The sequence below is a fragment of the Hyperolius riggenbachi genome, chromosome 6 (genome assembly GCF_040937935.1).
Source record: "Hyperolius riggenbachi isolate aHypRig1 chromosome 6, aHypRig1.pri, whole genome shotgun sequence".
In the NCBI taxonomy this organism is placed as follows: domain Eukaryota; kingdom Metazoa; phylum Chordata; class Amphibia; order Anura; family Hyperoliidae; genus Hyperolius; species Hyperolius riggenbachi.
Window position 1 is genome coordinate 318,812,990 of NC_090651.1, and position 22,877 is coordinate 318,835,866.

Here is a 22,877-nt window from a genome sequence, read left to right on the forward strand (position 1 = left end):
TTTCCTCTTATTCCCACTGATCCCCTTAATATACCCTGTAAATTTGGTGTTTCTAAATTTTAAGCAGGCTTTGCTATTAACCGTTAAAGTCGGCGGGTTTTTAAATGTATCTATTTTTCCTTTGAAACTTTAACATCGATTTTCTCAAAAACTATAAAGTCTTTTTGAAAAAAATTTTTTTCCTCTTATTCCTTCTGATCTCCTTAATATATTCTCCAAATTTGAGGCTCTTAGCACTTAAGGGGGCTTTGCTATTAACCCTTAAAGTCGGCGGCTTTTTTATATTATACGGGAGCGTAATATTACGCGATTACGGCAGACTGTGTAATTTCAATGGGAGTTTACTGTCTTACGCGTAATTTGTTACGCGTAAAACGTAACCCACGGTCTACGCGTAATTAATTACGCGTAATACCGTAACCTTACACGTAACGCTTACGGTGCATTTGTAGTGAATTACGATGCGTAATTACGCTAATGCGTAATTTCGGCCCAGCACTGGGTCAGCCACCAGAAGCTTAGCCATTTATAATCAAAAATAATTCTAACCAAAACACATGTGCATGACTTTGATGATGTGCTGTCCTGGAAACAATTGGAGCATTATGTACAAATGCTCCAAGGTTCGTTTACTGTGCACTGTAGCACAAAAAAAGTATATATAAAAGATTAGAAGACTGCTTTACCAACTCATTCAAAATCCCTAATACAAGACAAAGCATGGTGTTCAGAATAAACTCTACCACACTATTGGAGCCATGTACAGGTGCCTGATATCACCTAAAGCCATTGGATGAGACCCACTATTGTTTGATGATTTTTGTTCCATCCTAAAGCCCAATCTAGAGCTTTTATTTTGGTTTCAGATGGTGTGGAAAGAGGATTGACCATCTCTTGGATTGTTTTGGGTGTTAAGTATCCCAGATTGTGAGAATTTTCAGGACTTCTTTCCAGAAAATCTCAGTGACAGATATATCAGCAGATAAATAAAACATTTTTTTAGAGTGGGGGATTCTTCAAATCTCCTCCAACAAATTTTTATGGTTCTTCTTCATTTCCTGTCACCAAAACCATCAGTTTTCACAATAAGGTTGCTGATAATTCACTCGATATTGCAGCCTGATCGACCTTCCAATCCGATAATTTTATTGAATCTGAAGAGATTCCAAGCCACAACATGTCCGTCTGATCAATTTTCCTGCCAAAATTCGATCGAATGAATTAATTTTGGAAGGTTAGAAAAACTCTCGATATCGCGACGATAGACTGACCCCTGGCTGGTGTCCCCCCAAGTGTAAAGTGTCCCCACCATGCCTGTAATCTGTATTTTAAAGTCTTACTTCTTCGCTGGCACGATTCCTGGCATCTGAAGTCACCCCAAACGCCGGTACCATGTGGCATTGGTGCATCTGTGACGTCAGTAGGGGGAAGCCTCCATAGGCTGAGGAGCCACTGGTGGATTATGTAATATAGTCTTTGATGCATCCCAAATATCAGTTATTTTTCCACCTTGATGGAATGTTGGGCCTGCCAACCTCTTCTTTAATGGACTGAAATCTCTAAGGCAGGGAACACACTTGTCTTTTAGTTTTCTGCGTGCGTTTTCCTGCATACTTTTTGTGCACACCAAGTGTGTTTCTATGCAGGGAAACGCATGCGTTTTTTCACAGCAGCTGATGTAAATGATAGAGAAAACTGACAAAATGTGCAGAATCAGGATGCAGAATGTCAGTTTTTTTTCTGCGCGCGAACAACATATTAAGTGTGGACAAGCCCATTGATTAACATGAGTTCTCAGTTTTTCTGTGCAGAAAACGCACACGAAAACAGTCAAGTGTGTTCCCTGCCTAAGTACAATAAGTAGGCGACAGTGGTGATGTATTTTTTCTCTCCACTGGCTTGGTGTGTGGTTGTCTTTCAGGAGACCCATGTCCAGTGTGTACCCAATACACTTATAACGATTTCTCTTCATGTGTTTTAACTTTTAACTACTATACTGGGAATGGCTCTTAGTTATCTCGGTTGATGTTTTTAAAACAAACGGATGAGTATATCACATACACCACTATTGTCTCCAATTAATGGATGGATCTGCATGATTTGAGGACCTTGGGACATCCTGTGACTGCCTGTGATATATTAATGTGCTGGTTCAGTGTGCAGTACAGGGCTGTGGAATCTGTTATCACATTTGAAAATGACCTTCAGCCTCTGTAGATATGTCCAGGAGCCACAAAGTAAAATCCAATTCCTTCGGCTGGACTGCATTGTTAACTCCATAGTGTAGAAAAAGGATGGTGCTTTTTATGGTCTACACTGCTTGGAATCCATTCCATTATATATATGATTAAACTGTTGTGCTCCTGAGTCTTTACAATAAATTATAGGCTGCATGGCTGGAAGTGTGTTCAATTATCCTCTTGCCATTGGAGACTTTAACTGCATGCCGTTATCAAAGGAATATGTAATTCAAGGTCACCATAAAAGTTAATGTTTCAAAGGGGTCTTTTTTGCATTTCTTATAGCAATAAGAATATGCAGTTAGATAGGGCTGCAGAGCTCTGCAATAAGTCAGTCTCTGCACCACAAGACTAGGAGTTTGGGCCTGTGTTGTTCCAATAGATTATGGTGAATGGTGGAACGCAGTGATGCGAGAACTGAAAAAGACATAATGGCAACCAGTGGTTAACGGAACCCAGGGGCGGTTCTTTCATGAAGCAACATGAAGCACGTGCTTCAGAGCAGCAACAATTAGAGGGTGGCAAGCAGCGGCTCCCCTCCCCAAATATTCCCCTCCACACTCTCCCCATCTCCCCCTCCCTAGATGTGCAGCCCCACTTTACTCACCTGCTCTCAGCGTTCCAGCGATGGGATCTCCATCTGCCCATCCAGCGACCTGTATCCATGGCTACAGCAGTTCCTCATGTGACCTGTTATGTGCTGCCGGGTCACATGAGGATCCGCTGTAGACAGAGAGGAAGCAGGACTTCACGTGTGCCAGGTGATCCTATCGCTAATCTGCTGAGAGCGGATGAGTGATGCGGCGCCGATGCAGTACTTACCCTGCGGTAGAGCAGGGAGGAGATGCTGTCTCAGAGAAAGCAGAGGGATGTAAGTGTAGTGCCAGTACCTGCAATGCATAGCCCGGTGTGTCTCTCCTCTTTGGAGAAAGGCATTACCAGACAGCTTTGCACACCCATGTTGGGAGGGGGGGTCCTCACAATGTATTGCTTCATGGCAGAGAAAAAAGATTAGAACCAGCCTTGAAGAAACCCATGCGGTGACCTCCATTAAATACAGGCTACTGCCTTATGAACAACATTGTGAATATTGTGGCTTGTCTCAGTAGAACAACTCCCACTTGCTCTGGTGGTGTCTCTGGTTAGACTAGTGCCCATATTAGTACGAGATAAGATGCTATGAGCGTCTAGGTACACAACAACACATGGTACCAATACCCCAGGGGGTACTTTAGTAGCACACTGGAGGGTAAGTGAATTTGTCCTAGTCAATATATTATAGTAAGTTTTGAGATAAAAGAAATGAAACACAATACATAAACAAACTTCACTATGTATCCACAGTTATACATCTAGAATGTTTGAAAACCCTGTATAAGCAATAATGGAACACTTGTAAAAAACAAATATGCACCAAGGAGTATTTGAGAGGATTTTACCCACAGTAGGGGGTTACTTGATAGGACAGTCATTGATATTGAGTCAGTCATTGATAGGGAGACATGCTGAAACAATGTTGAGAAAGACTGATTGGAGATAGTATGGTGGAGGTGCGCCAGCATGAAAGACTACAGGGAACAGTTCTCCAATCATAGCACCATCTACAACATTCTAATTGGATGAATGGTGTGGGCATATTATTCTTACAAACTATCTGAAACCAAGCATTTTGAGAAGGTGCTGTTTACCCAATCATGTTAGCGGAATTTTCCTATAGACTTTCTTGCTGGCTCACCTCAACCATACTAAGCGCTGACTGATCTAATGTGTCAGTAGCAGATGACTACCAGTCATGGTCAGGGAATTTTTCGATCACAAAAGAAATGAATGCTGGGTAAACAAACATATGGTCAGGTATCGAGGGCAGAATCTGAAAGAGGAGCTGTCATCCATACTGTCTCAGAAAAAAAACAACAAATATATAAGTAGATAAATACTTGCTCTACTTACATAACATATGTATTGCACTGTCCACGTTATGATTCCTGTGAATTTTATAAAGGAAAAGTAGAGAATCCTATTCTAGACAGTTTCCATATTTACTGTGGCTATATATCTTCTACTACATAAGCAATTGTCCATCTCTTGTTCTTTGGATAAAATAGCGTTTTATTGTTTTTGCGTCTCTCAGTTGGAATAATTTTCTTACCTTTGTTGCTACTGACATGAGAAAGTTTTATGTATAGTATTAAAATATCTTTACAGTAAAACCTTAACCCATGTACATCAAGAATCTGCACTTGCAATGTTTCAAAGCAAATTTTCTTTCTTTCCTCAGTCTCAGTTGGTCAACTTCTATATCTTGCCCCAGGCCCGGATTTACCTAAGAGGAGCCTATAAGCACAGATGTCCTGACACCTTAGACTTCGCCCTCCATGAACCTACAGCCCCCCACCGAACCACACCACAAGTGTGCTAGCTGTCCCTTCTCCCTTACTTCCCTTGCCCATCAAAGGTAGCTACAGGTGCACCTTTCTATTAGGTAGCCAGAAGTACCCTCAATATTAAGTAGCTACTGGTGCCCCTGACGTTAGAAAGATCTTGCCAGTGGAATGCAGAGAGCTGGGTGAGTATCCTCTGATTTACACTCTCATCAGGACTCTGCATAGGGATAAGACTCTGCATAGGGAAGGAAGGAGGGAGGCGCTAGGGGAGGGTAGTGATCATCAGGTAGTTGTAAGCATGTGCCTACAGTGCCTTATGGTAAATCTGGCCCTGCTGCTTGCTCAAATGGACTACATGTAATCTGAACTGATTGGTTTTCCCCTTTGGTATGCAGGTCTGTTTTTTGTAATGTAATAATTCTGATGAGTTATAATGATTAAAGCACTGGCCCTTTGTAAAAGGTTGAGGATATAAATAGCTGTTTTAGAAAACGGGTTCATTTGAGTGTGAATCCAGCCTGAGAAAGAAACCTCATCTCCAAAATATCCTCATGGATAAACTATGAACGTGTACATTTAGGAATATTTTCGGTATATTACATATTTTCTATATTAGATGGTGATGGCTGGTTTGTGGAGCTTTGGATGAACGACCTGCAGTGCAGGCTGATGAAGCCGTGGCCCAATATCTAAAGCAGTGGGTGCATTCTGTCATTGTAACTGGCCACTGACATCACAGAGCTGAAGGGAAAACTCCCCAGTTGGAAATAACACAGAAACACCCCAGACGCTCAAACACCTTTACTGCTTTATCCTGAGCTTCACCCTTTCGGAACCCGGATGGCTCTGGCCACTTTAGGATCAGAGCCATCCATTCCCTATTCAGGCCTGTGATTACTGTGATTGGCTCACAGTAATCACAGGGTTAGGAGCCAATGCAGTTGTGGAAGCTCTGCTGTCTCACGAGCGGATGCAGGGATTGAACAGCGGCGCAAACGGCGAGCACGGTGTGAGTGCGCGGCTGCGGGAAATAGTTGAAATCTACGTCCTGTCAGACCCGCCCAGCCACTGGCAGGTTGTAGATTCCAAATACGCTGGTCCAGAATGGGTTAAAAGAAAGGTTCGACTGGAGTGGCATTATAAAAAGTGCACCAGAAGTGACATGTAAGCATACAGTCCCGGTACTACTTAGAACTTGCCTGTGTTCTTTTTTATTTATTTTCATTGCAAAGGTTAATAAACCAGTACTTTATCTTTGCAATCAGACTGCAGTGTTACCTATTCTGAAAACGAATTAGAGACCATAACACTTCTGTGTGGCTGTGCAAATATGTTATTATATCAGGATAGTAATGAAAAGTTCAAAAAATGATAATTTCTCAGTGTGGAAGCGGATTATATAGAAGACATGTCAGTATAACGTTACAACAAGCTGAAATGTCATACTCACTCTTCAACCCTTAAAGTAGGATTATACTCCATCTCCCAGACTAAAATTTCAGTAACTACTCTCAGTTACATAAAAGAACATTTGAAAGCATTCCCTGTGTGTAAAAGCCTTCATGTTCACCAGAGAACAGGAGAAGCTTGCTTATCTCTTGTCACCAGTAAAGGCAAATGTAATCATTGCCAGCTAAAACGCTCTGAGGAATGTGGCTTCACTCTGCCCCCTCCCTCTGCTGAATAAACACATTGCACTGGCAACCGTTGAGTCACTTCAGCAAGGTAGAGTGAAGACACATGCCTTAGAGAGCGTCAGCTGGCAATAATTACATTTGCCAAAAACAAGAGATAAGCAAGCTTCTACTGCTCTCTGCAGTAAAAAATAAAGGTTTTTGCACACAGGGGATACTTGGGAATGCTTTTATATGTTCTTTTATGTAACTATCCCACATATAAATGAAAATGCAGGGACTCCAGGACAGGATTACTTCTACTGAAACAATACGTTTATTTTCACTTTAGGTTTTCTATAATGTGATCCTTGATCCACATAAAATGAGCATATGACAATACATAATCAGAAGCTACCTAATATGAAATCTGCATATCTAAATTCTCAGCAGTCCCAAATATTCTAGCAGATGAAAGGACAAAAGAGTAAAGTAAGCTGAGCTCCTAAGATTTATCTATCAGCAGCAGTACCTAGGTGCACTTCTAGAACACAAATAGTTTTGTCATGCAGATGTCACCGAATGTATCTCCTGATTATGTCATTTATTATCACATCTTCAGGTTATATTCCTTTAGGTTGCTTAAAGAGAACCTGTACTGAGTAAAAATATTTAAAATAAACACATGAGGTAACTTCAAATGAACATTACAGAGTTACCTTGCCATCAGTTCCTCTCAGAAGCTCACTATTTTCTTCTGACAATAATCCCATCCAGTTCTGACAATATTTTGTCAGATCTGAAATAGATCAGTTGCTGTCAGTAAAATATCAGTTGCTGTCAGTTATAGCTGAGAGGAAAACGGATGTACCAGGTAATGTTCATGGTTCCCTATGGCTCAAGTGGGCGATGTTACAGTTTAACTGTGTGCTGACCAGAAAGCTGTTATGGGGTAATGGCTATTTTCAAAATGGAGGACGGAAAATTCCCTTGATCATAGTGAACAAATAGGACGCGGGACAGGAGAAAGACACTGAGGAGTAGACTACATGGAAGGTAAGTATGACTTGTGTATGCTTATTTTCACTTTTATTTTCAGTACAGGTTTTCTTTAAGGGTCCTTTTAAAGGGGACCTGCACTGACTCTCGCACAGGACAGAACGAAAACAAGGAGAAATGCACTCTGTATGTAGTTAGAGAGTTTAGCCTGCCTAATTCCCCCTTATCTAATCATGACTGTAATTTGATCTCTCAACTGTTTCCACTACCTGCATCTGGGGAGCAGATAATTTGTAAACACAGGATGTTAACCCTGTGTCTGCTTCCATGAAAGCAGGAAGTAGAAACACTGCAGATTTATTGTAGGATTTGTATCAGCTGTAACAAGGAAATGTTTTCTTTAAAGGTCATTATTCTGTTGTTTATCTTTTAGAGCAAAGAGGAAGTTCTGAGTTCAGAAAAATTTGCATTAAAAAAACTGCAAGTTCAGATTAGTCTTCTTTGCAGCCTAGCAACATTACTCTGTGTGTTCTGTTTGGAAAACAGTTGCTATGAGACAGTGCAGACATTACCACCTTGCTGTGGCAGTAATTGGCAGGTCAGTCATAGAAAATGTCAAAATTATCCAGAAGGTTTTCTTGCTTGCTGGTAGCTTAAAGAGGAATTCCAGTGAAAATAATTTAATATAAAAAGGTGCTTAATTTTTACAATAATTATGTATACATGATTTAGTCAGAGTTTGCTCATTGTAAAATCTTTCCTCTCCCAGATTCACATTCTGACATGTATTACATGGTGACATTGTTACTGTGGGCAGATTATGTAGCTGTTCTGGCTTTAACAGACAGCTATAAACAGCCATTTCCTGTGTGTGTCATTGTTACATTGTGGCAGTTTGCCCAGAGTACCGTACGGTACCAGAGCCTCTTGTGGGAGGGGTTTCAGCACAAAATCAGTCATACAGCGCCCCCTGATGGTCTGTTTGTGAAAATCATTATATTTTTCATGCAAAAGTGGGTATCAGCTACTGATTGGGATAAAGTTCAATTCTTGGTCGGAGTTTCTCTTTAAGAGGCATTTTATTGGATATGAAAATATCACTAGGAGAAAACGTGGAGAAAAGGTGAATTGGACAAGGCCCTTTTGTGGTTTATTCATTGTGAGAACTAGGTCCCAGTTTATTGTAGGGACCAGATCCCAGAAAGCTTGTATAATGTAACTATCAGTTAGCCATTAAGGCTGGTTTCACAGTGGGATGTTAAAGTCTCACGTTACAGCAGCCAGTAACGCAGCCTAACTCACAGCACTGTAAAATCAATGTTGCTGTTCACAGTGCACACGTTGGGTTACATAGTAACGCAGCACGTTTAAACAAAGTGCTGCATGCTGTACGTTATACTGGGCTAAGCAGCGTTAGACTGTTTGCACATGCTCAGTAATGTTGGAGGAGGAGGTCTCCCCTCCTCCTCCACGGCCAGCCACATGGCTAATTAATATTCAGTGCACTGCAAAGACTCTGGTAGGACTGTAGTGTTGTCCGGATTATGAACGAATCGTTCATTTGATCCGGATCTTTTTTGTGAGTCGAATCATCCGGATCATCACAATGAAAGATTCGGTTCACAGTGGATGTCTGTCTGGAAGAAACAGGAACATACAGAATGTACAGTGCAGTGAAAGTCCTGTCCTGCTAGTCATTTCACCCAGTCTGCTTCCCTAGTAAAATGTTTCAAATGATTTGGTTCAAAGATCCGGATCTTTTCAATGATCCGATTCAAATGATCCAAATTTTTAAAAAGATCCGGACTTCCTATCACTAACCTGGAGCGGCTGCTTTGAGAGCTGCATAACGCGGCTCAATCTGATGTCCAACTTCAACACCACCATACCTTGCGTTAGGGGCACGTTATGCGAACATAACATCCCCTAAAACGCAACGTCTTGGTGGGCAAGTAGCCTAAAACGTATTACTTCTACAAAACTTTGTTTTTTCTACCTACATAATTTGTTTGGCTAACACGGTACAGAAACTTTTTTGCTACTATGGTTCATTCACAAAACCCATCTTATGAATAATCATCTCCTTGGCCCCTATTCAATTATGTGTTTTCGGGAATTGCCTCTATCATTAAAATGTCTTTTAAGCCCTCAGCAAGCAAGAAAATAAGTTCAATATTACTTTTTAGCCACTGTTTAATACTTTTCCAGTTACTATGAGCTGTAAAGTAATGTTGCAGGTAAGACGAAAAATTATCTTCTAGGATAAAACTCAGGAAAAAAGTTAACTGAATAGGGGCCCTCATCTGTTTTATCGCATGTATTTTCCAAAGGCCCATCTAACTTAACTTTTTCTACTGAGTTTTCTCCTAGGAGATAATTTTTCATTTGCTATTTAAAATACCTTTCTGCCACTTTTCAATTGAAAAAGTACTGACAAGTAGGTGAGATGGTACAATCTAAATTATTTTGAATATTTTCTTGCTTTCCGGTGGCTTAAAGCCTCATCTACACGCGTAGATGAGGCTCCGATGTGTATTATCAATCGTGCCGCTGATGCGGAAGAGGCGATCCGGCGGCTAATCGAGCCGCCGGATCGCCTCGTGTAGATGAGGCTTAAAAGGCATTTTACCGACAAGTTTAAAAATGACACCTAGGAGAAAACTTAAGAGAAGAAGTTACTTGCATATGGGCCCCTGGCTCTTATTCAAATTTCTCTTTTGAATTTTCTTTTCCAGGAGATAATGTTTCACCTGTTCCACAAAATAACATTTCAGTATCAAAATGTGGGTAAAAAAAAGTAACTTCAAACTTACTCAGAGGCCCAAATGCATTTTTTCCCTGAGTTTTCTCCTAGGAGTTAATGCTTCATCTTCTCTTTAAAATAACTATTCAGCCCTCAGCAATTGAAAAGTACTAAAAAATAGGTGGAAAAGTACTACTAAAATAATTTTGAGTATTTTCATGCTTGCTGGAGGTTTATAGGGAATTTTATTGATAAGTTGTAAAAAAAACAGGAGAAAAAGTTAATGGCATAATGGCCAGAGTGTTTTCTTGCTTGCTGGCGGCTTAAAAGGTGTGAAATTACATCCTGGTAGAAAACAGGTGAGAACAGTGAATTGAATAGGGGTCCTTATATTTAAGGTGAAAAATAACCAAAAAATAACCAATATGAGGTAACTCATGAGATATGTTTTTTGGATAACCCCTTGTTACTTATTTTCACGACCTGTACTAATCGACTAACTGGCACTAAACTTCTCACTCCTATCTAACAGCTTCACCTAGAAGCATCATGGAATGCTTGTGTTTTAAACACGCATTAAGACAAACCAATCGAGCTGAAAAGTGTTTGCTATGAATCCGCACCATATATAGAGTGAAATTGAGAGCGAACCTGAAAACACTGAGATTTAATCAGCAAAAGTGGTATTTTGCTTAAAGAACACCTGACGTGAAAGTGATACGGAGGCTGCCACATTTATTTTGCTTTAAACAATACCAGTTGCCTGGCGTCTTGCTGATCTTCCATGCATCAGTAGCGTCTGAAAGGGATGGTCGGCAATGCCAATTTCCAATTCCGCAGAAATTCCAATTTCCACAAATGCCAATTAAAGATTCCAGATTTTTGTTAATAAAGTTATGTAATATATCTGCTTGAGGACCACAGGCTTACACCCGCCTAGTGACCAGGCCATTTTTTACAATTCAGCACACTGCAGCTTTAACAGTTTGCCGCACAGCCATACAACTTAGCACACAAATGAGTTTTTCCTCCTTTCCTTGCCACCAACAGAGCTTTCTGTTGGTGGCATCTGATTGCTGCTGCGATCTGCATTTTTTAAAATTAATTTTATTGTATTTTTTTTTTTTATAAAAATGTGTATTTTATTTTTAATTTATCTCTCCCCTGAGATTCAATCCCTGTGATCACCTCTAAGCCTGTGCGAGGGATCAGATTTTGAGCCTCTCCTGAGCACAGCTTAGTGACAGAGCTGCCCCACATACAGCGCTGCACTAGATCGCAGCGCTGTACAAGTAATTGTTGCAGTTTTTTGTTTTCATTTTCATTTACAGCCTGCCAGCTCTGATTGTGGCTGGCAGGCTGTTTACGAGTGGGGCTAGGTAACTCAACGGGGATGTGCTGCTAATCTCTTCCCTCAAGACTTTACGTCAATCAGCGTTAAGCGCTCCTGGGGTAGCCACTCTGCGGCCACCAATTGGTGTTAGGTGGTAGCAGAGTGGTTATAGAAACATTCTGTTTGAGGAATCCGCCATATTTTGTGGACGCCCACTATTATGTGGACATCCTTGATACAATACAGAATTCTCTGATTGGCTAAATACTTCTGAGTGGGAACTATTGGACCAATCAGAAAATGCAACATTTTACTGCGGAAATAGCAATACCATGGTCATTTTAGACCATTCACAAGACTCGGATACTACCGAGTTTTTCAGCGTGGCTTAAAATTTCCACCGTATTCCAATTTCCACAGTAAACCACCACATTCTGTAATTGGTCCTGTACTATAGAGTATTTCTGAGTCCAGTGATTGGCCTAACATTTCAGATTTTAGGCCAATCACAAGACTCGAGATTTGGAAGTACTAGTAGTGGACCAATCAGGGAATGCAGTGGTTTACCACGGAAACAGGAATGCAGGACAGCCAGGAAATGTGTATTTTTTAAAAGGAAATAAATATGGCAGCCTCCATATCCCTCTCACTTCAGATGTCCTTAAAGGATACCCGAAGTGACATGTGACATGATGAGATAGACATGTGTTTGTACAGTGCCTAGCACACAAATAACTATGCTGTGTTCCTTCTGTTTCTTTCTCTGTCTGAAAGAGTTAAATATCAGGTATGTAAGTGGCTGACTCAGTTCTGACTCAGACCGGAAGTGACTACAGTGTGGCCCTCACTGATAAGAAATTCCCCTTTTTTACCCTTTTCTTGCTCTCAGAAGCCCTTTTCTGCTAGGAAAGTGTTTTATAGTTGGAATTTCTTATCAGTGAGGATTACGCTGTAGTCACTTCCTGTCTGAGTCAGGACTGAGTCAGCCACTTGCATACCTGATATTTAACTCTTTCAGGCAGAGAAAGAAAAAAAGGAACGCAGCATAGTTATTTGTGTGCTAAGCACTGTACATACACATGTCTATCTCATCATGTCACATGTCAGTTCGGGTATCCTTTAAAGTACTAGTGAAAGGAGTCATCAGTAGAAGGAACATAAATTTGCTTGTTCTCATTTAACTCTTTAATACTAACATTAACTCTGCATGTGTTTGTTTCTCTCACTCTGTCCCCAAAGACTCCAAACAGAATGGGGACGCCGCCAATGCTGCGCTGGCCAATGAGGATTGTCCAACAATAGACCAGGCTCTGTCCCCAGAAGAAAAGTCTCCGGTCACCCCAGGTGCGAGAGAACGATACAACCGCGACCGAGCCTGCTTCCTGTTGTCCACAGGAGACTTTGCACATTCTCCAGACGGCAACATCCGCAAAGGTATTCGCCTCTGATGCTTTACTCCTCCACCTCCATCGCTCACTTTCATTCGGCTATCTGCACCAATGCAAGGCTTGAAACAACGATGAAAATCCCCCCTTTCTAAATCTCCTTTGCAAAGACCAGTTTTTCTAGCCTGCTTTCTAAAAACGTAGAACGTGCTAGTGCAAATTCCACTATTGCCTTCTTCTGGCACATTCGTGGTCTACTTCTGGGATGTGTCATTGCAAGCTGTGGGCATTATGGGCTAATGAAACAGCCACACATCCTCTCGCAGTTCTTTGTTTCCCATAGCCTGCTCTAGTACAAATAGTCCATCTTAGTCTTAATTCCACAGTTGGACTGTGTACGTACATGGTGGTCAGGAAACTTGGAGGAGTTCCGTGGCAAACAGAAGCAGCTCAACAGCAAAATGAAACCTACAATATCTAATTTTATTACTGTCAATGATAATTTACAAAATTAGAATCCAGGGTGCATACAGTATGTGTTTAAAACATCCAGAAAGTCATTCTTTTGTTTGCTGCTATAAGAGAAATACTTTTTTTGTATAGTTCATACTCGCCAACAGTCCCCTGTAGACATTGAGGAGGTACTGTTCTTTTTGGAGGGTGGGTTTCTGGGAGGGCAACTGAGATGCTCATGGGTGGAGCATAGATCCTCATGGGTGGAGCATAGAATGTCCTGATATTTTCTCTGGCATGGATGGCATGTATTATTTTTTTGTTTAAGGATTATCTTATTCTTGTGGTTCAAACAAGACCACAATGTACACGTGTTAAGGCCACTGTTCTGCCTAAAATAGTTTTCATTTACTTTATACTCTAACTTTAAGCAAAGTGTGATTGTTGAAATGAATGCAACAAGTGATCGGATATTTATAGCTAATTCATTCATATAGATATAGCGGAATGTATACATCCTGTCTTATTGTCTATTGCTGTAATGTTTACATGTCAGAAACATTAGAAATGCCAGATTAGCCAACCATCTGATCATATTCTGTGTTATGTCCTTCGACCTTTGTGTATTTTGTTGTTTGCTCTTTTTTATTTTTCAGCTCATGTGACAGATCATAATGGCCCGATATCTGACTGAGGTTTTATTTCTGTATATGTTTATTACTGTCATTATCTGCATTCCCAATAGATTTTGCTACTTGTATCAAAATCTTTCTCTGTGCACTACAGCTACATGAGGCAGCATACCTATTATTTTGTCATGCTGTTACCAGCATGGTAGGTTGAGCTGACATGCAAGAGACCAGTATGGACGTGACTGTATGCCACTGTTTTGTATGTGCGTGTGTGCGTGCCATTCGCAATGCAGGCATTTGAGTTTTTAAAACGGCTTTAAGCCCTTCCCCTGCCCATATACCACACCCATTATTACTAAGTCCCACCCCTGAGTAGTAACTCTTCTTCCAAAACAGCCACATTTGGAGTTGCAGTACCAGCTTTCTACAATAGCACAGTGCATGGAGCAGTGATGTGCAGAAAAAAATAGCAGCCAATCCCAGTTCAACTTTCATCTGATTAACAAACAAAAGCCAAGAGTGGGTAATTGAATTCTGGGAGTTATTGTGCTTAACCTTGTCAATGAACAATGAGTCTACGCAGTAAATCAGTGTCGGACTGAGAGGGGGTATAGTTGAGGAAATCCCCTTGCTGGCCAAGCAGCAGTAATCAGGTGTTGCTGCTCACAGTGAAGACTTGCTGCAGGTTTCTATTGGGATTGATAACACAGGGTTACTGCTGCTTGGCCAGCTGGTGTTTTTCCACCTTCCAGTCCGACACTGCAGTAAATGTAGCAAATGCAATTGCCAGATAGCACATAGGAAGATCGGAGCCCAGAAATATTGCATACATGTTGCCCAATGTTGTTAATTTTACCAGATTCGATGACAAGTACCTACAGCCTTTGCTTTTGCCCTCTGCTACATTCACTGAAATGCTGAGTGAACCGAGTGGTGGCCAAAAGAAAAGACTGCAGAAAAAAGCCATCAGCTATACAAGAACACTGCACTGGGAACCGGCAACTATTGGTGATAGATAGTAAAGACCAGGGTGTAGCTCCAGGGGAGCATCCTCTGTGACTACTGTGAGAGGGGCCCCAACCAATACTTCCCTCCTTCCAATAAACGGGTCCATCCATCAGATCAGGTGTTTTTGTGGCTACACTTGTTATGGGTGTGAAGATCATGATGGCCACCCACCAGGCTGTGAAGGTCACCAGGGATAGGCAAGGGAAAGGGTGTGACAATTGGGATGCCCCATCAAAGTTTTGCTGGGGGGCCCCATGATTAGTAGTTACACCCCTATTAGAGACTGATCTGTAGTCTTCAGTTAGGGAATCTTTTTCTGTTGTCAAAGTGCCAGTGTCAATGTACAGTGGGCATATTTATCATAACCAGGGCAAGGAGGATTGGAGCAAAACTAGTGTGAAAGTAGAACAGATGCCCAGATCAAGCATTGTGCCAGTTTTTCTTGGTCGGGTTTTGATAAATCTGACCCAACAGTTGTTAGAGAGATACTGAAGTGAAAAAAAATGATGATTTAATGATTTGTATGTGTAGTACAGCTAAGAAATAAAACATTAGGAGCAGAGACATAAATCTAATATTGTTTCCAGTACAGGAAGAGTTAAGAAGCTCCAGTTGTTATCTATGCAAAAGAGCCATTAAGCTCCACGAATTTCAAAGTCGCAGAGAGCTCTGTCTTCTGAAGCTTGTTATCTCAAGTGTCTGGCTCTTTATTGTTTTTTTTATGCAGAGAACAGTTCAATAGTTCACTGGCCTGCTCTGTGAAATCATTTAGAATGCTGAGTAGTGTGTAAATGTTATAAAAGAAATATATAACTGAAAATACAAATATGAGAATGTTTTCTTTGCTACTAATGTTCTAGTAATTATCCGTACTACACAACCAATTCATTATATCGTAATTTATTTACTTTTTTTGCTTCAGTGTCACTTTAACCCCTTCGGGACCAGCACCCTCTGCCCCCTTAAGGACCAGAGGGTGCTGGTCCAGCAAACCGCCGCTTCCCGACGTATCGCCGCGATAATTTGTCGCTTCCGCAGGAAACGCCGCTCTGTACCCGCCGCAGGCTGCTCTCTCTGCCGTCGGTATGACGGCAGAGCGATGTGCGCCGGTCAGGAGCCGCTTTCATTGGCTCCTGACCCTGTCACTCCATGTAAGCCAATGGGAACGGCTTACATGAATGACAGGGCCAGGAGCCAATGAAAACAGCTCCTGCCCGTCTCACAGTGCTCTGCCGTCTTAGAGGCGACAGGGTGGCATATTGCAGCGGGGGCAGAGCGGACAGAGCGGCGGGGACGGGCGGAGACACGCGGTCAATGGGATATACAGTTTACGTCCGGTCAGAACCGCAGCGCCCCCTGCCCGCCGTAGATTCATACTCGCTCGGTCCGTAAGTAGTTAATGTTTACACATAGAGAAGGGACAATTTTAGATAAAGTGGGGCCCTAGGCAAACATGAATTGGAGAACTTTTTACCGAAATCTTGAAGTGGAAAAGCACCCACCTATGGCAAAGAGCTCCCATGGAAAATAGTGGCAAGTAGGTCTACCATGTGTCGGCAGTTATTCATGTGCCTCGTGCATCCATGTGCAGGCAGTAGTTATTCTTTTGAGAATAACTGAACTTTTATTTATAAGTACAGTTATTTAAAATGGACCTCTGCTGTAAATTCCAAAGTGAAAAAGAGCCAAACTGACACTATAACTGTTCCCCCTCTATTTTTACCCAATGCAGTAACGGCTGACTGCTTAATTAAAGTGAATCTGAACTCTTGCACAGGAGAGAAGGAAAACATAGAGAAATGCACCCTGTATGTATTTAGAGAGTTTAGCCTGTCTAATTCCCCCTCGTCTGTGACTAATCACAACTGTAATTTGATCTCTCAGCTGTGTCATCTGGCTGCCTCGGTAGAGCAGCTAATTTGTAAACGCAGGATGTTAATGCAATGTCTTCTTCCACAAAAGTAGGAAGTAGACACACTGCAGATGTATTGCAGGATTTGTATCAGTGTAACAAATAAATGTTTTTCTTTAAAGGTTATTATGCTGTTGCTTATCTTTTAGAGCAGAGAGAAAGTTCTGAGTTCAGGTCCGCTTTAAGCAGTAATGAAGAATTGTGACAGCTCTGGAATGCAAAATACTGTGGCTGGCAGTGCACTGCTTCTCTCTGCCCCTATCCTCACAGAGTACCGCTCAGGTCACACTATGAGGCTCCTCCCACCCACAGATGAGATAGGCTGGCTCAGTGGCACAGGTAGAAGCAGAGTACTGCTCAAGCCACTCTATGAGGCTCCTCCCACCCACAGATGAGATAGGCTGGCTCAGTGGCACAGGGAGAAGCAGAGTACCCCTCAGGCCACACTATGAGGCTCCTCCCACCCACAGAGGACATCATCTCATAGGCAGTTTTTCAGAATGGGGGGGAAGGCTAACCAACAAAATATGGATTTTATGGCACAAGCGGTCAGTTATATTTTTTCCTGCTACTGCTGTGGGTCTTATTTTTACACCAGAGGTCCACTTTAAGCTTTTCCCAGAAGCATGAGTCAAAGGATTCCTGTATTTAGGTTACTTATCAAAATAGCTTCTAAAAATATTTTAATATTTTGAGTGCTATCATAAACATGTGTGCAATTATATTATTGAACATAACTACTGTATATTTTTTTAATGTCATTATTGTTATCATCATCCAGTTACTGAATATGACTGGAGTAGATCTTATGATTGGCCCCAGAAGCAGACACAGCTAACAATGGCCCCTGTACAAAATAAATTAAGTGGGTTTTATGCAACTCTCTTCAAACAATGCATGGCTACAATGGATCGTGGGGGAAGCAAAACATTGCAACGTAGTGTGAACCTGTCGGCCACAGAGACTGTTAATGACACACGGGGAGTCTAGTGTGGATAGAGGCCCGTCACACCTCACGACAAAGTCCAATGAATAGCAACGTTCCACACAGGACTCAACCCTCTGAAGTGTGATATTCAGCAACATATTTATTTGTGCATAGCGGTCACACAGCACACTGAATAGCACAGTGCTGTATGACCGCTATGCACAAATAAATATGTTGCTGTATATCACGCTTCAGAGGGCTGAGTCCTGTATGGAATGTTGCTATTGGAAGCAAAATATTGACCATAAATAAAAAGTGCATAAACCTAGGCTACATTCTGTAGGCAGTGTGGCATACTTGTTTTATCTATACATTATGCCTTTAACATAATAAGGCCACAAGCAAGTACCACTGTCCCACATGCTACAGTGTTACACATGCTTCTAAAAAAGAAAAAACATGAAGACTTTATGGGAGAAAAATACAGGCAAAACTATAAAAATTAGACTATCGTGCAAAAGTCCATTTATTTCAGTAATTCAACTTAAAGGGGTTCTGTGGAGGGTTTAAAAAATAAAAAAACTGACACTTACCTGGGACTTCTATCGGCCCCCTGCAGCTGTCATGTCCCACGCCGTCCTCCTATGATTCTCCATTCGAGGACGCCGGTCCCGGTCTAGTTATTCGTCTAACTAGAAGAATACTGCGCGCTCCCGCTCATGTCTCTGGGCGCTTACTGCGCAGGCGCAGTACGAGAAAACCTTGTACTGCGCCTGCGCAATAAACTGGAGATGTGAGCGGGAGCAAGCACGCGCCACGCAGCCGCAGTTGTATTAGAAGAATAATTAGACCAGGACCGGCGGTAGGGAACGGAGGATCGTAGGAGGACGGCACGGGATATGACAGCTGCAGGGGAATTGTCAGGTAATTGTCAGTTTTTTGTTTTTTTTAACCCTCCACAGAACCCCTTTAAAAGGTGAAACTAATGAAATATTGCCAAATGACAGGCAGGTATCAATGCTATGTAGATATTATCAAAGATCAGTAAATAATATAATCGTTCAGCAGCTATTAAAGACAAAATGTGTGCAATGGAAGTCAGGGGAAAAACAAGTGGGAATGGTCACAACAGATTGTGGGATTAATATAAAATTATGTCAACCTAGTGAGGACACAGTTAGAAATCAGTGCGATACAACAAAGTCTTGCGTGGGGCTCTCTCAGTGCAAAAAAAGAGAGAAACTTTACCGCCCAAACAGCTATATGAGACATGGAAAAAATAGACAATATAGACATAATTTGTACAGTTTCCACAGCAACCACTTCTAGAAATTTGGCTGGGAGAAATCATACTGGGTGGTTATAGAGGAGTGGGGTGGCTGGGCGAAATCACATGGGTGCATGGGGGTTGGGAGAAATCACTGTGGGTTGCAGGGGTGGTTGTGTGCTGCTGAGGGTGGGTAGGAGAAAAGACTCTGGGTTCCTGGTAGGTGGTTGGTTGGAGATATCTCTCTAGGCATTGGATCATTGAAATCCCACTGGTTGCTGCTTCTGGTTGGACTGGAAGGCAGAAATCACTCTGGTTGCTGGCTGCTGGGGTGGCTGGGTTGGAGAGATCACTATGGCTCCACATGGTGGTGGATCTATCAATCTAGGTGCTGCTTGGGGAGCATTGAAATCACGTTGGGTGCTGTTTGGGAGTGGGTGGGAGAAGACTCAAGGTGCTGATAGGTGGTAATTAAATGGTGGGCTGGAGGAATCTCTCTAGGTACTGGGTGGTTAAATTACACTGGATGCTGCTGGGGCTGACTGGATGGGTGCTGCTTTGGATGCTATGCATGGGTGCTTTGGATTGGTGCTGCTGGAGATGGATGTAGGCAATCACTGTAGGTAATACAGGCTTGTAGACTGGGTACAAAAAGAAACCCACCCTTCTATTCATTCTCTTCTGCAGGAGGGCATCCTCCAGCCAGCCACTCATGGCAGGATGGAAAGCTAATATGGGTCCCATGGCTTAGAGGATCCACTGTGGCACTACGCATAAAAAAATCAAAGTGGGGGGGTGGGGGTGGGAGTAGTTTGCTGATGTTAAGTTACTAGCAAGCCCCATTCTCCATCACTCCTACAATGCAGGCGTCTTCCGACCTGCACCTGCACAAGTAGGACACACGTGACTCCTAAATAACATAATGGTGCAGTATGTGTCCCCCAGATAACACAACTATGTACCAATGTGTCCTCACAGATAAATTATGCGGAACACCCCCACCAAAGAACACAGTTATGCTGCATTCATCCCTCAATAATTCAAATAGACTGCATGTGTTTCCCAATTCTAATATTAGGCGGCAATGATCCACAATAGCATCATTAGGCTGCAGATGTCCCCTAGTAACACAATTTGACTACAGGTTTCTCCAAACAACATAAGTAACAAGCTATCCCCTACAATGTCATTAGCCAATGAAGGAATAAAGAGTCAATCATGACTTGATCCCTCTGGTGACAGTTCAGGGCTGAGGCTGTACTGACATTTATGCTTGTTGCCCATAGCAACCAGTTATATTTACAAATAAATGCTATGAACATGACAAGTGGAAGCTGGACAAATGTGTCAGGAGAACCAAAAGACATTGTTTTATACCCTGAGGAAGGCAAATGCAGAGGACTGATTTCCTGTGCCCACATACAGTAATATGAGATTTAAAAAATGAGTGGGAATTGGGAAAACTTACAGGCCACAAACCAAAAACAGACAGCAGGCAAGTCCTTGTTACCGTTCATTATTTGTGTACATCCGTTGAAGTTAAGCACATTTTTGACACAGGTTTGCTTTAACTGACAGTTATGAACATGGGAGAATCCGTGTAGGACCACTGAGGTCAGGCAGTATAGCAGGCAACCTTGCTGAATTCCTTCCAGCCTGAGAAGAGATGATGACTGGAAAAAGCAATGCAATCAAATACCAGGACATATCCTCCAGAACAGGATACTGGCTTGGTGTCACATGGCCCAGGTTTTCAATTGACAACTATAGGTAAAAGCTATTTTCTTACACATGGTGCACATTATGTCTAGGCTTATGGCTGTGAAGGGTCAGGCTGTCTAACTATAGTACACCCTGGAGAGTGACTTAAAAGGATAGCTACAGAATAACCAGATAGCTCATAGTGACCCCCAACCATTAGGAAAGTGTACAGGGTTAAAAGAGACCGAAAAGCCCTCCTACTAAAAAACAATATTCAGTGTAATTTGCTGTCTTAAACTCCCTAGCAGTATGATTATTTCCAGATTTTAGGGTCTTTTTAAAACGTTTCAGACTCTAAAATCAGGAAAATAACATGCCGCCAGAGTCTCTGCAGCAGCCTCTGCTCTCACTCACCTCCCTGGGCTCCAGCGGTGCAATTTTACCTCCGTACGGGTGGTGCTGTAACTCGGTAGTGAGATCGATAACGCCGATGTCACCAGAGTGATTCAGAGCCTCGGAGGACAGGAAGGAGAACGGCTACCGACGTCTGGATCCCCCTGGAGGTGAGTAAAAACGCACTATACTCTGCATTGAGCTTCCGGCAGCTAGCCCGAGCTACACTCGGGATTACTGCCAGGAAGGTTAAAACAGAAGATATTTGCGATAATTCAGCTTTAAGGGACAACTGAAGAGAGAAGAATATGGAGGCTGCCATATTTGTTTCCTGTTAAACAATACCATTTGCTGTCCTGCTGATCTATTTATCTGCAATAGTGTCTGAATCACACCAGAAACAAGCTTGCAGATAATCTTGTCAGTTCTGACAATATTGTCAGAAACATCTGATCTGCTGTATGCATGTGCATATGCTTGTTCAGGATCCATGGCCAGCAGGACTGCCAGGTAATGTGCATTATTTAAAAGGAAATAAATATGGCAGCTTGCACATACCTCTTGCTTCATTTGTCCTTTAAGTGAGCAACTGTGCTTTCCCATGATGCATCACTCCTGAATATGCAAATTATCTATTTTTTCCCCTGAAGCCAGGCTCACATGTGTATAGCAAGCCTATAGCGTATACATTTTACAGAGATAGCTGCACATTTGAAGCAAATTACAGCCTGTGTATTGTCACTAAAATAACAACAAATCTGTCTATCAACTGAATTATAAAATCTGCACACTTACATTATATTGTGCTAATTGTAGTGAGTTTATGGGTGCCAATTTGCACTCCCATATACATTGCTGTGCTGGCCTTTGTGTCCACTTTAGATCTGCAAGTAGACACAGGCAGCATGATCTGCACATCATTGCCATTGACACCAGGCTAATTCTACTACCTACCAGGGCAGTTTCTTGGGCAGTGCGGGCAGGGCGACCGCACTGGGCGCAGACCAGAAAGTAGATGAAGGGGGGCGCAGGCAGAAAGACATTACCGCTAGGGAGCTGGTGACGAGCAGTGCAGCCAAATGGAAGAAGAAAGAAGATTACCAGCGTGATCACCCTCGTTGACTCCTCCTAGGCTGTCTGCATCAGACTTCAAGTCATCATCACGTCACCACCCCGTGATGACACCTGATGTCCTGTAGCGGTACTGCAGGCTGTCAGTACACGGTGCCCATGGAGGAGTCAGCTTTCCGGGCTCTCCTCGCCTGGGAGCTTTCTTGCTTCCTCCTGGATGAGCGGCTGGTCACTAGAAAGTAGACAGATCTACTTGTGACCTGTGGCTGTGTTTCTGTTCCTAAAGAGTAAGGGTTCCCGAATCCACAGGGGTGGGGGGGGGGGGAGCGCAATTTTTACACCCTCGCCCTGGGTGCAATTTAGCCTAGAAACTGCCCTGCTACCTACAGTAGATAGTTTTCCATATAATATTGTACGGATACAGAGTCTTGCTTGTGAGGGGATAGAAATGTTCATTGTGATTGCAAGTTAGTTTAAAAAGGAACTTCAACCAAGTATTGAACTTCATCCCAATCAGTAGCTGATAGCCTTTCCCACGAGAAATCTTTACCTTTTCTCCAATAAATCATGAGGGTCTTTATGGCTGATATTGTGGTGAAACCCTTCCTACAGTGTGATGTCATGACCATAGTCCCTAAAGTTTGCGGTCTGTGAACCGCATTGCATTGTGGAATATGATGGCTTTTTCCAACTGCCAAACAAGCAATATCTCCCTCTGTGCACAAAACCCCCAGGAACGAACATTTTGTACAGATCACCTGGCAGAATTAAAGAGGTCACCACCAGTGATACACTTCAGAATATAAATCAGGGAG

General features: G+C 42.3%; 1 protein-coding gene across 5 annotated transcripts in view; it reads left to right on the top strand.

Moving 5' to 3' along the window:
* LOC137521712 (voltage-gated potassium channel KCNC1-like) overlaps nt 1-22,877 on the top strand; it is a 215,176-nt gene that overhangs the window by 162,472 nt on the left and 29,827 nt on the right. For 4 of the 5 annotated variants that reach the window (XR_011022182.1, XM_068241358.1, XM_068241360.1 and 1 more), the window contains exon 3: nt 12,552-12,746. Coding sequence is in view for 3 of the 5 variants with exons in the window: in XM_068241358.1 (XP_068097459.1) it covers nt 12,552-12,746 (195 nt within the window). In the remaining 2 variants the exon portion in view is untranslated. Of the gene's footprint in view, nt 1-12,551; nt 12,747-20,475; nt 20,668-22,877 lie in introns of all 5 variants that reach the window. The other variant, XR_011022183.1, reaches the window with a different exon arrangement.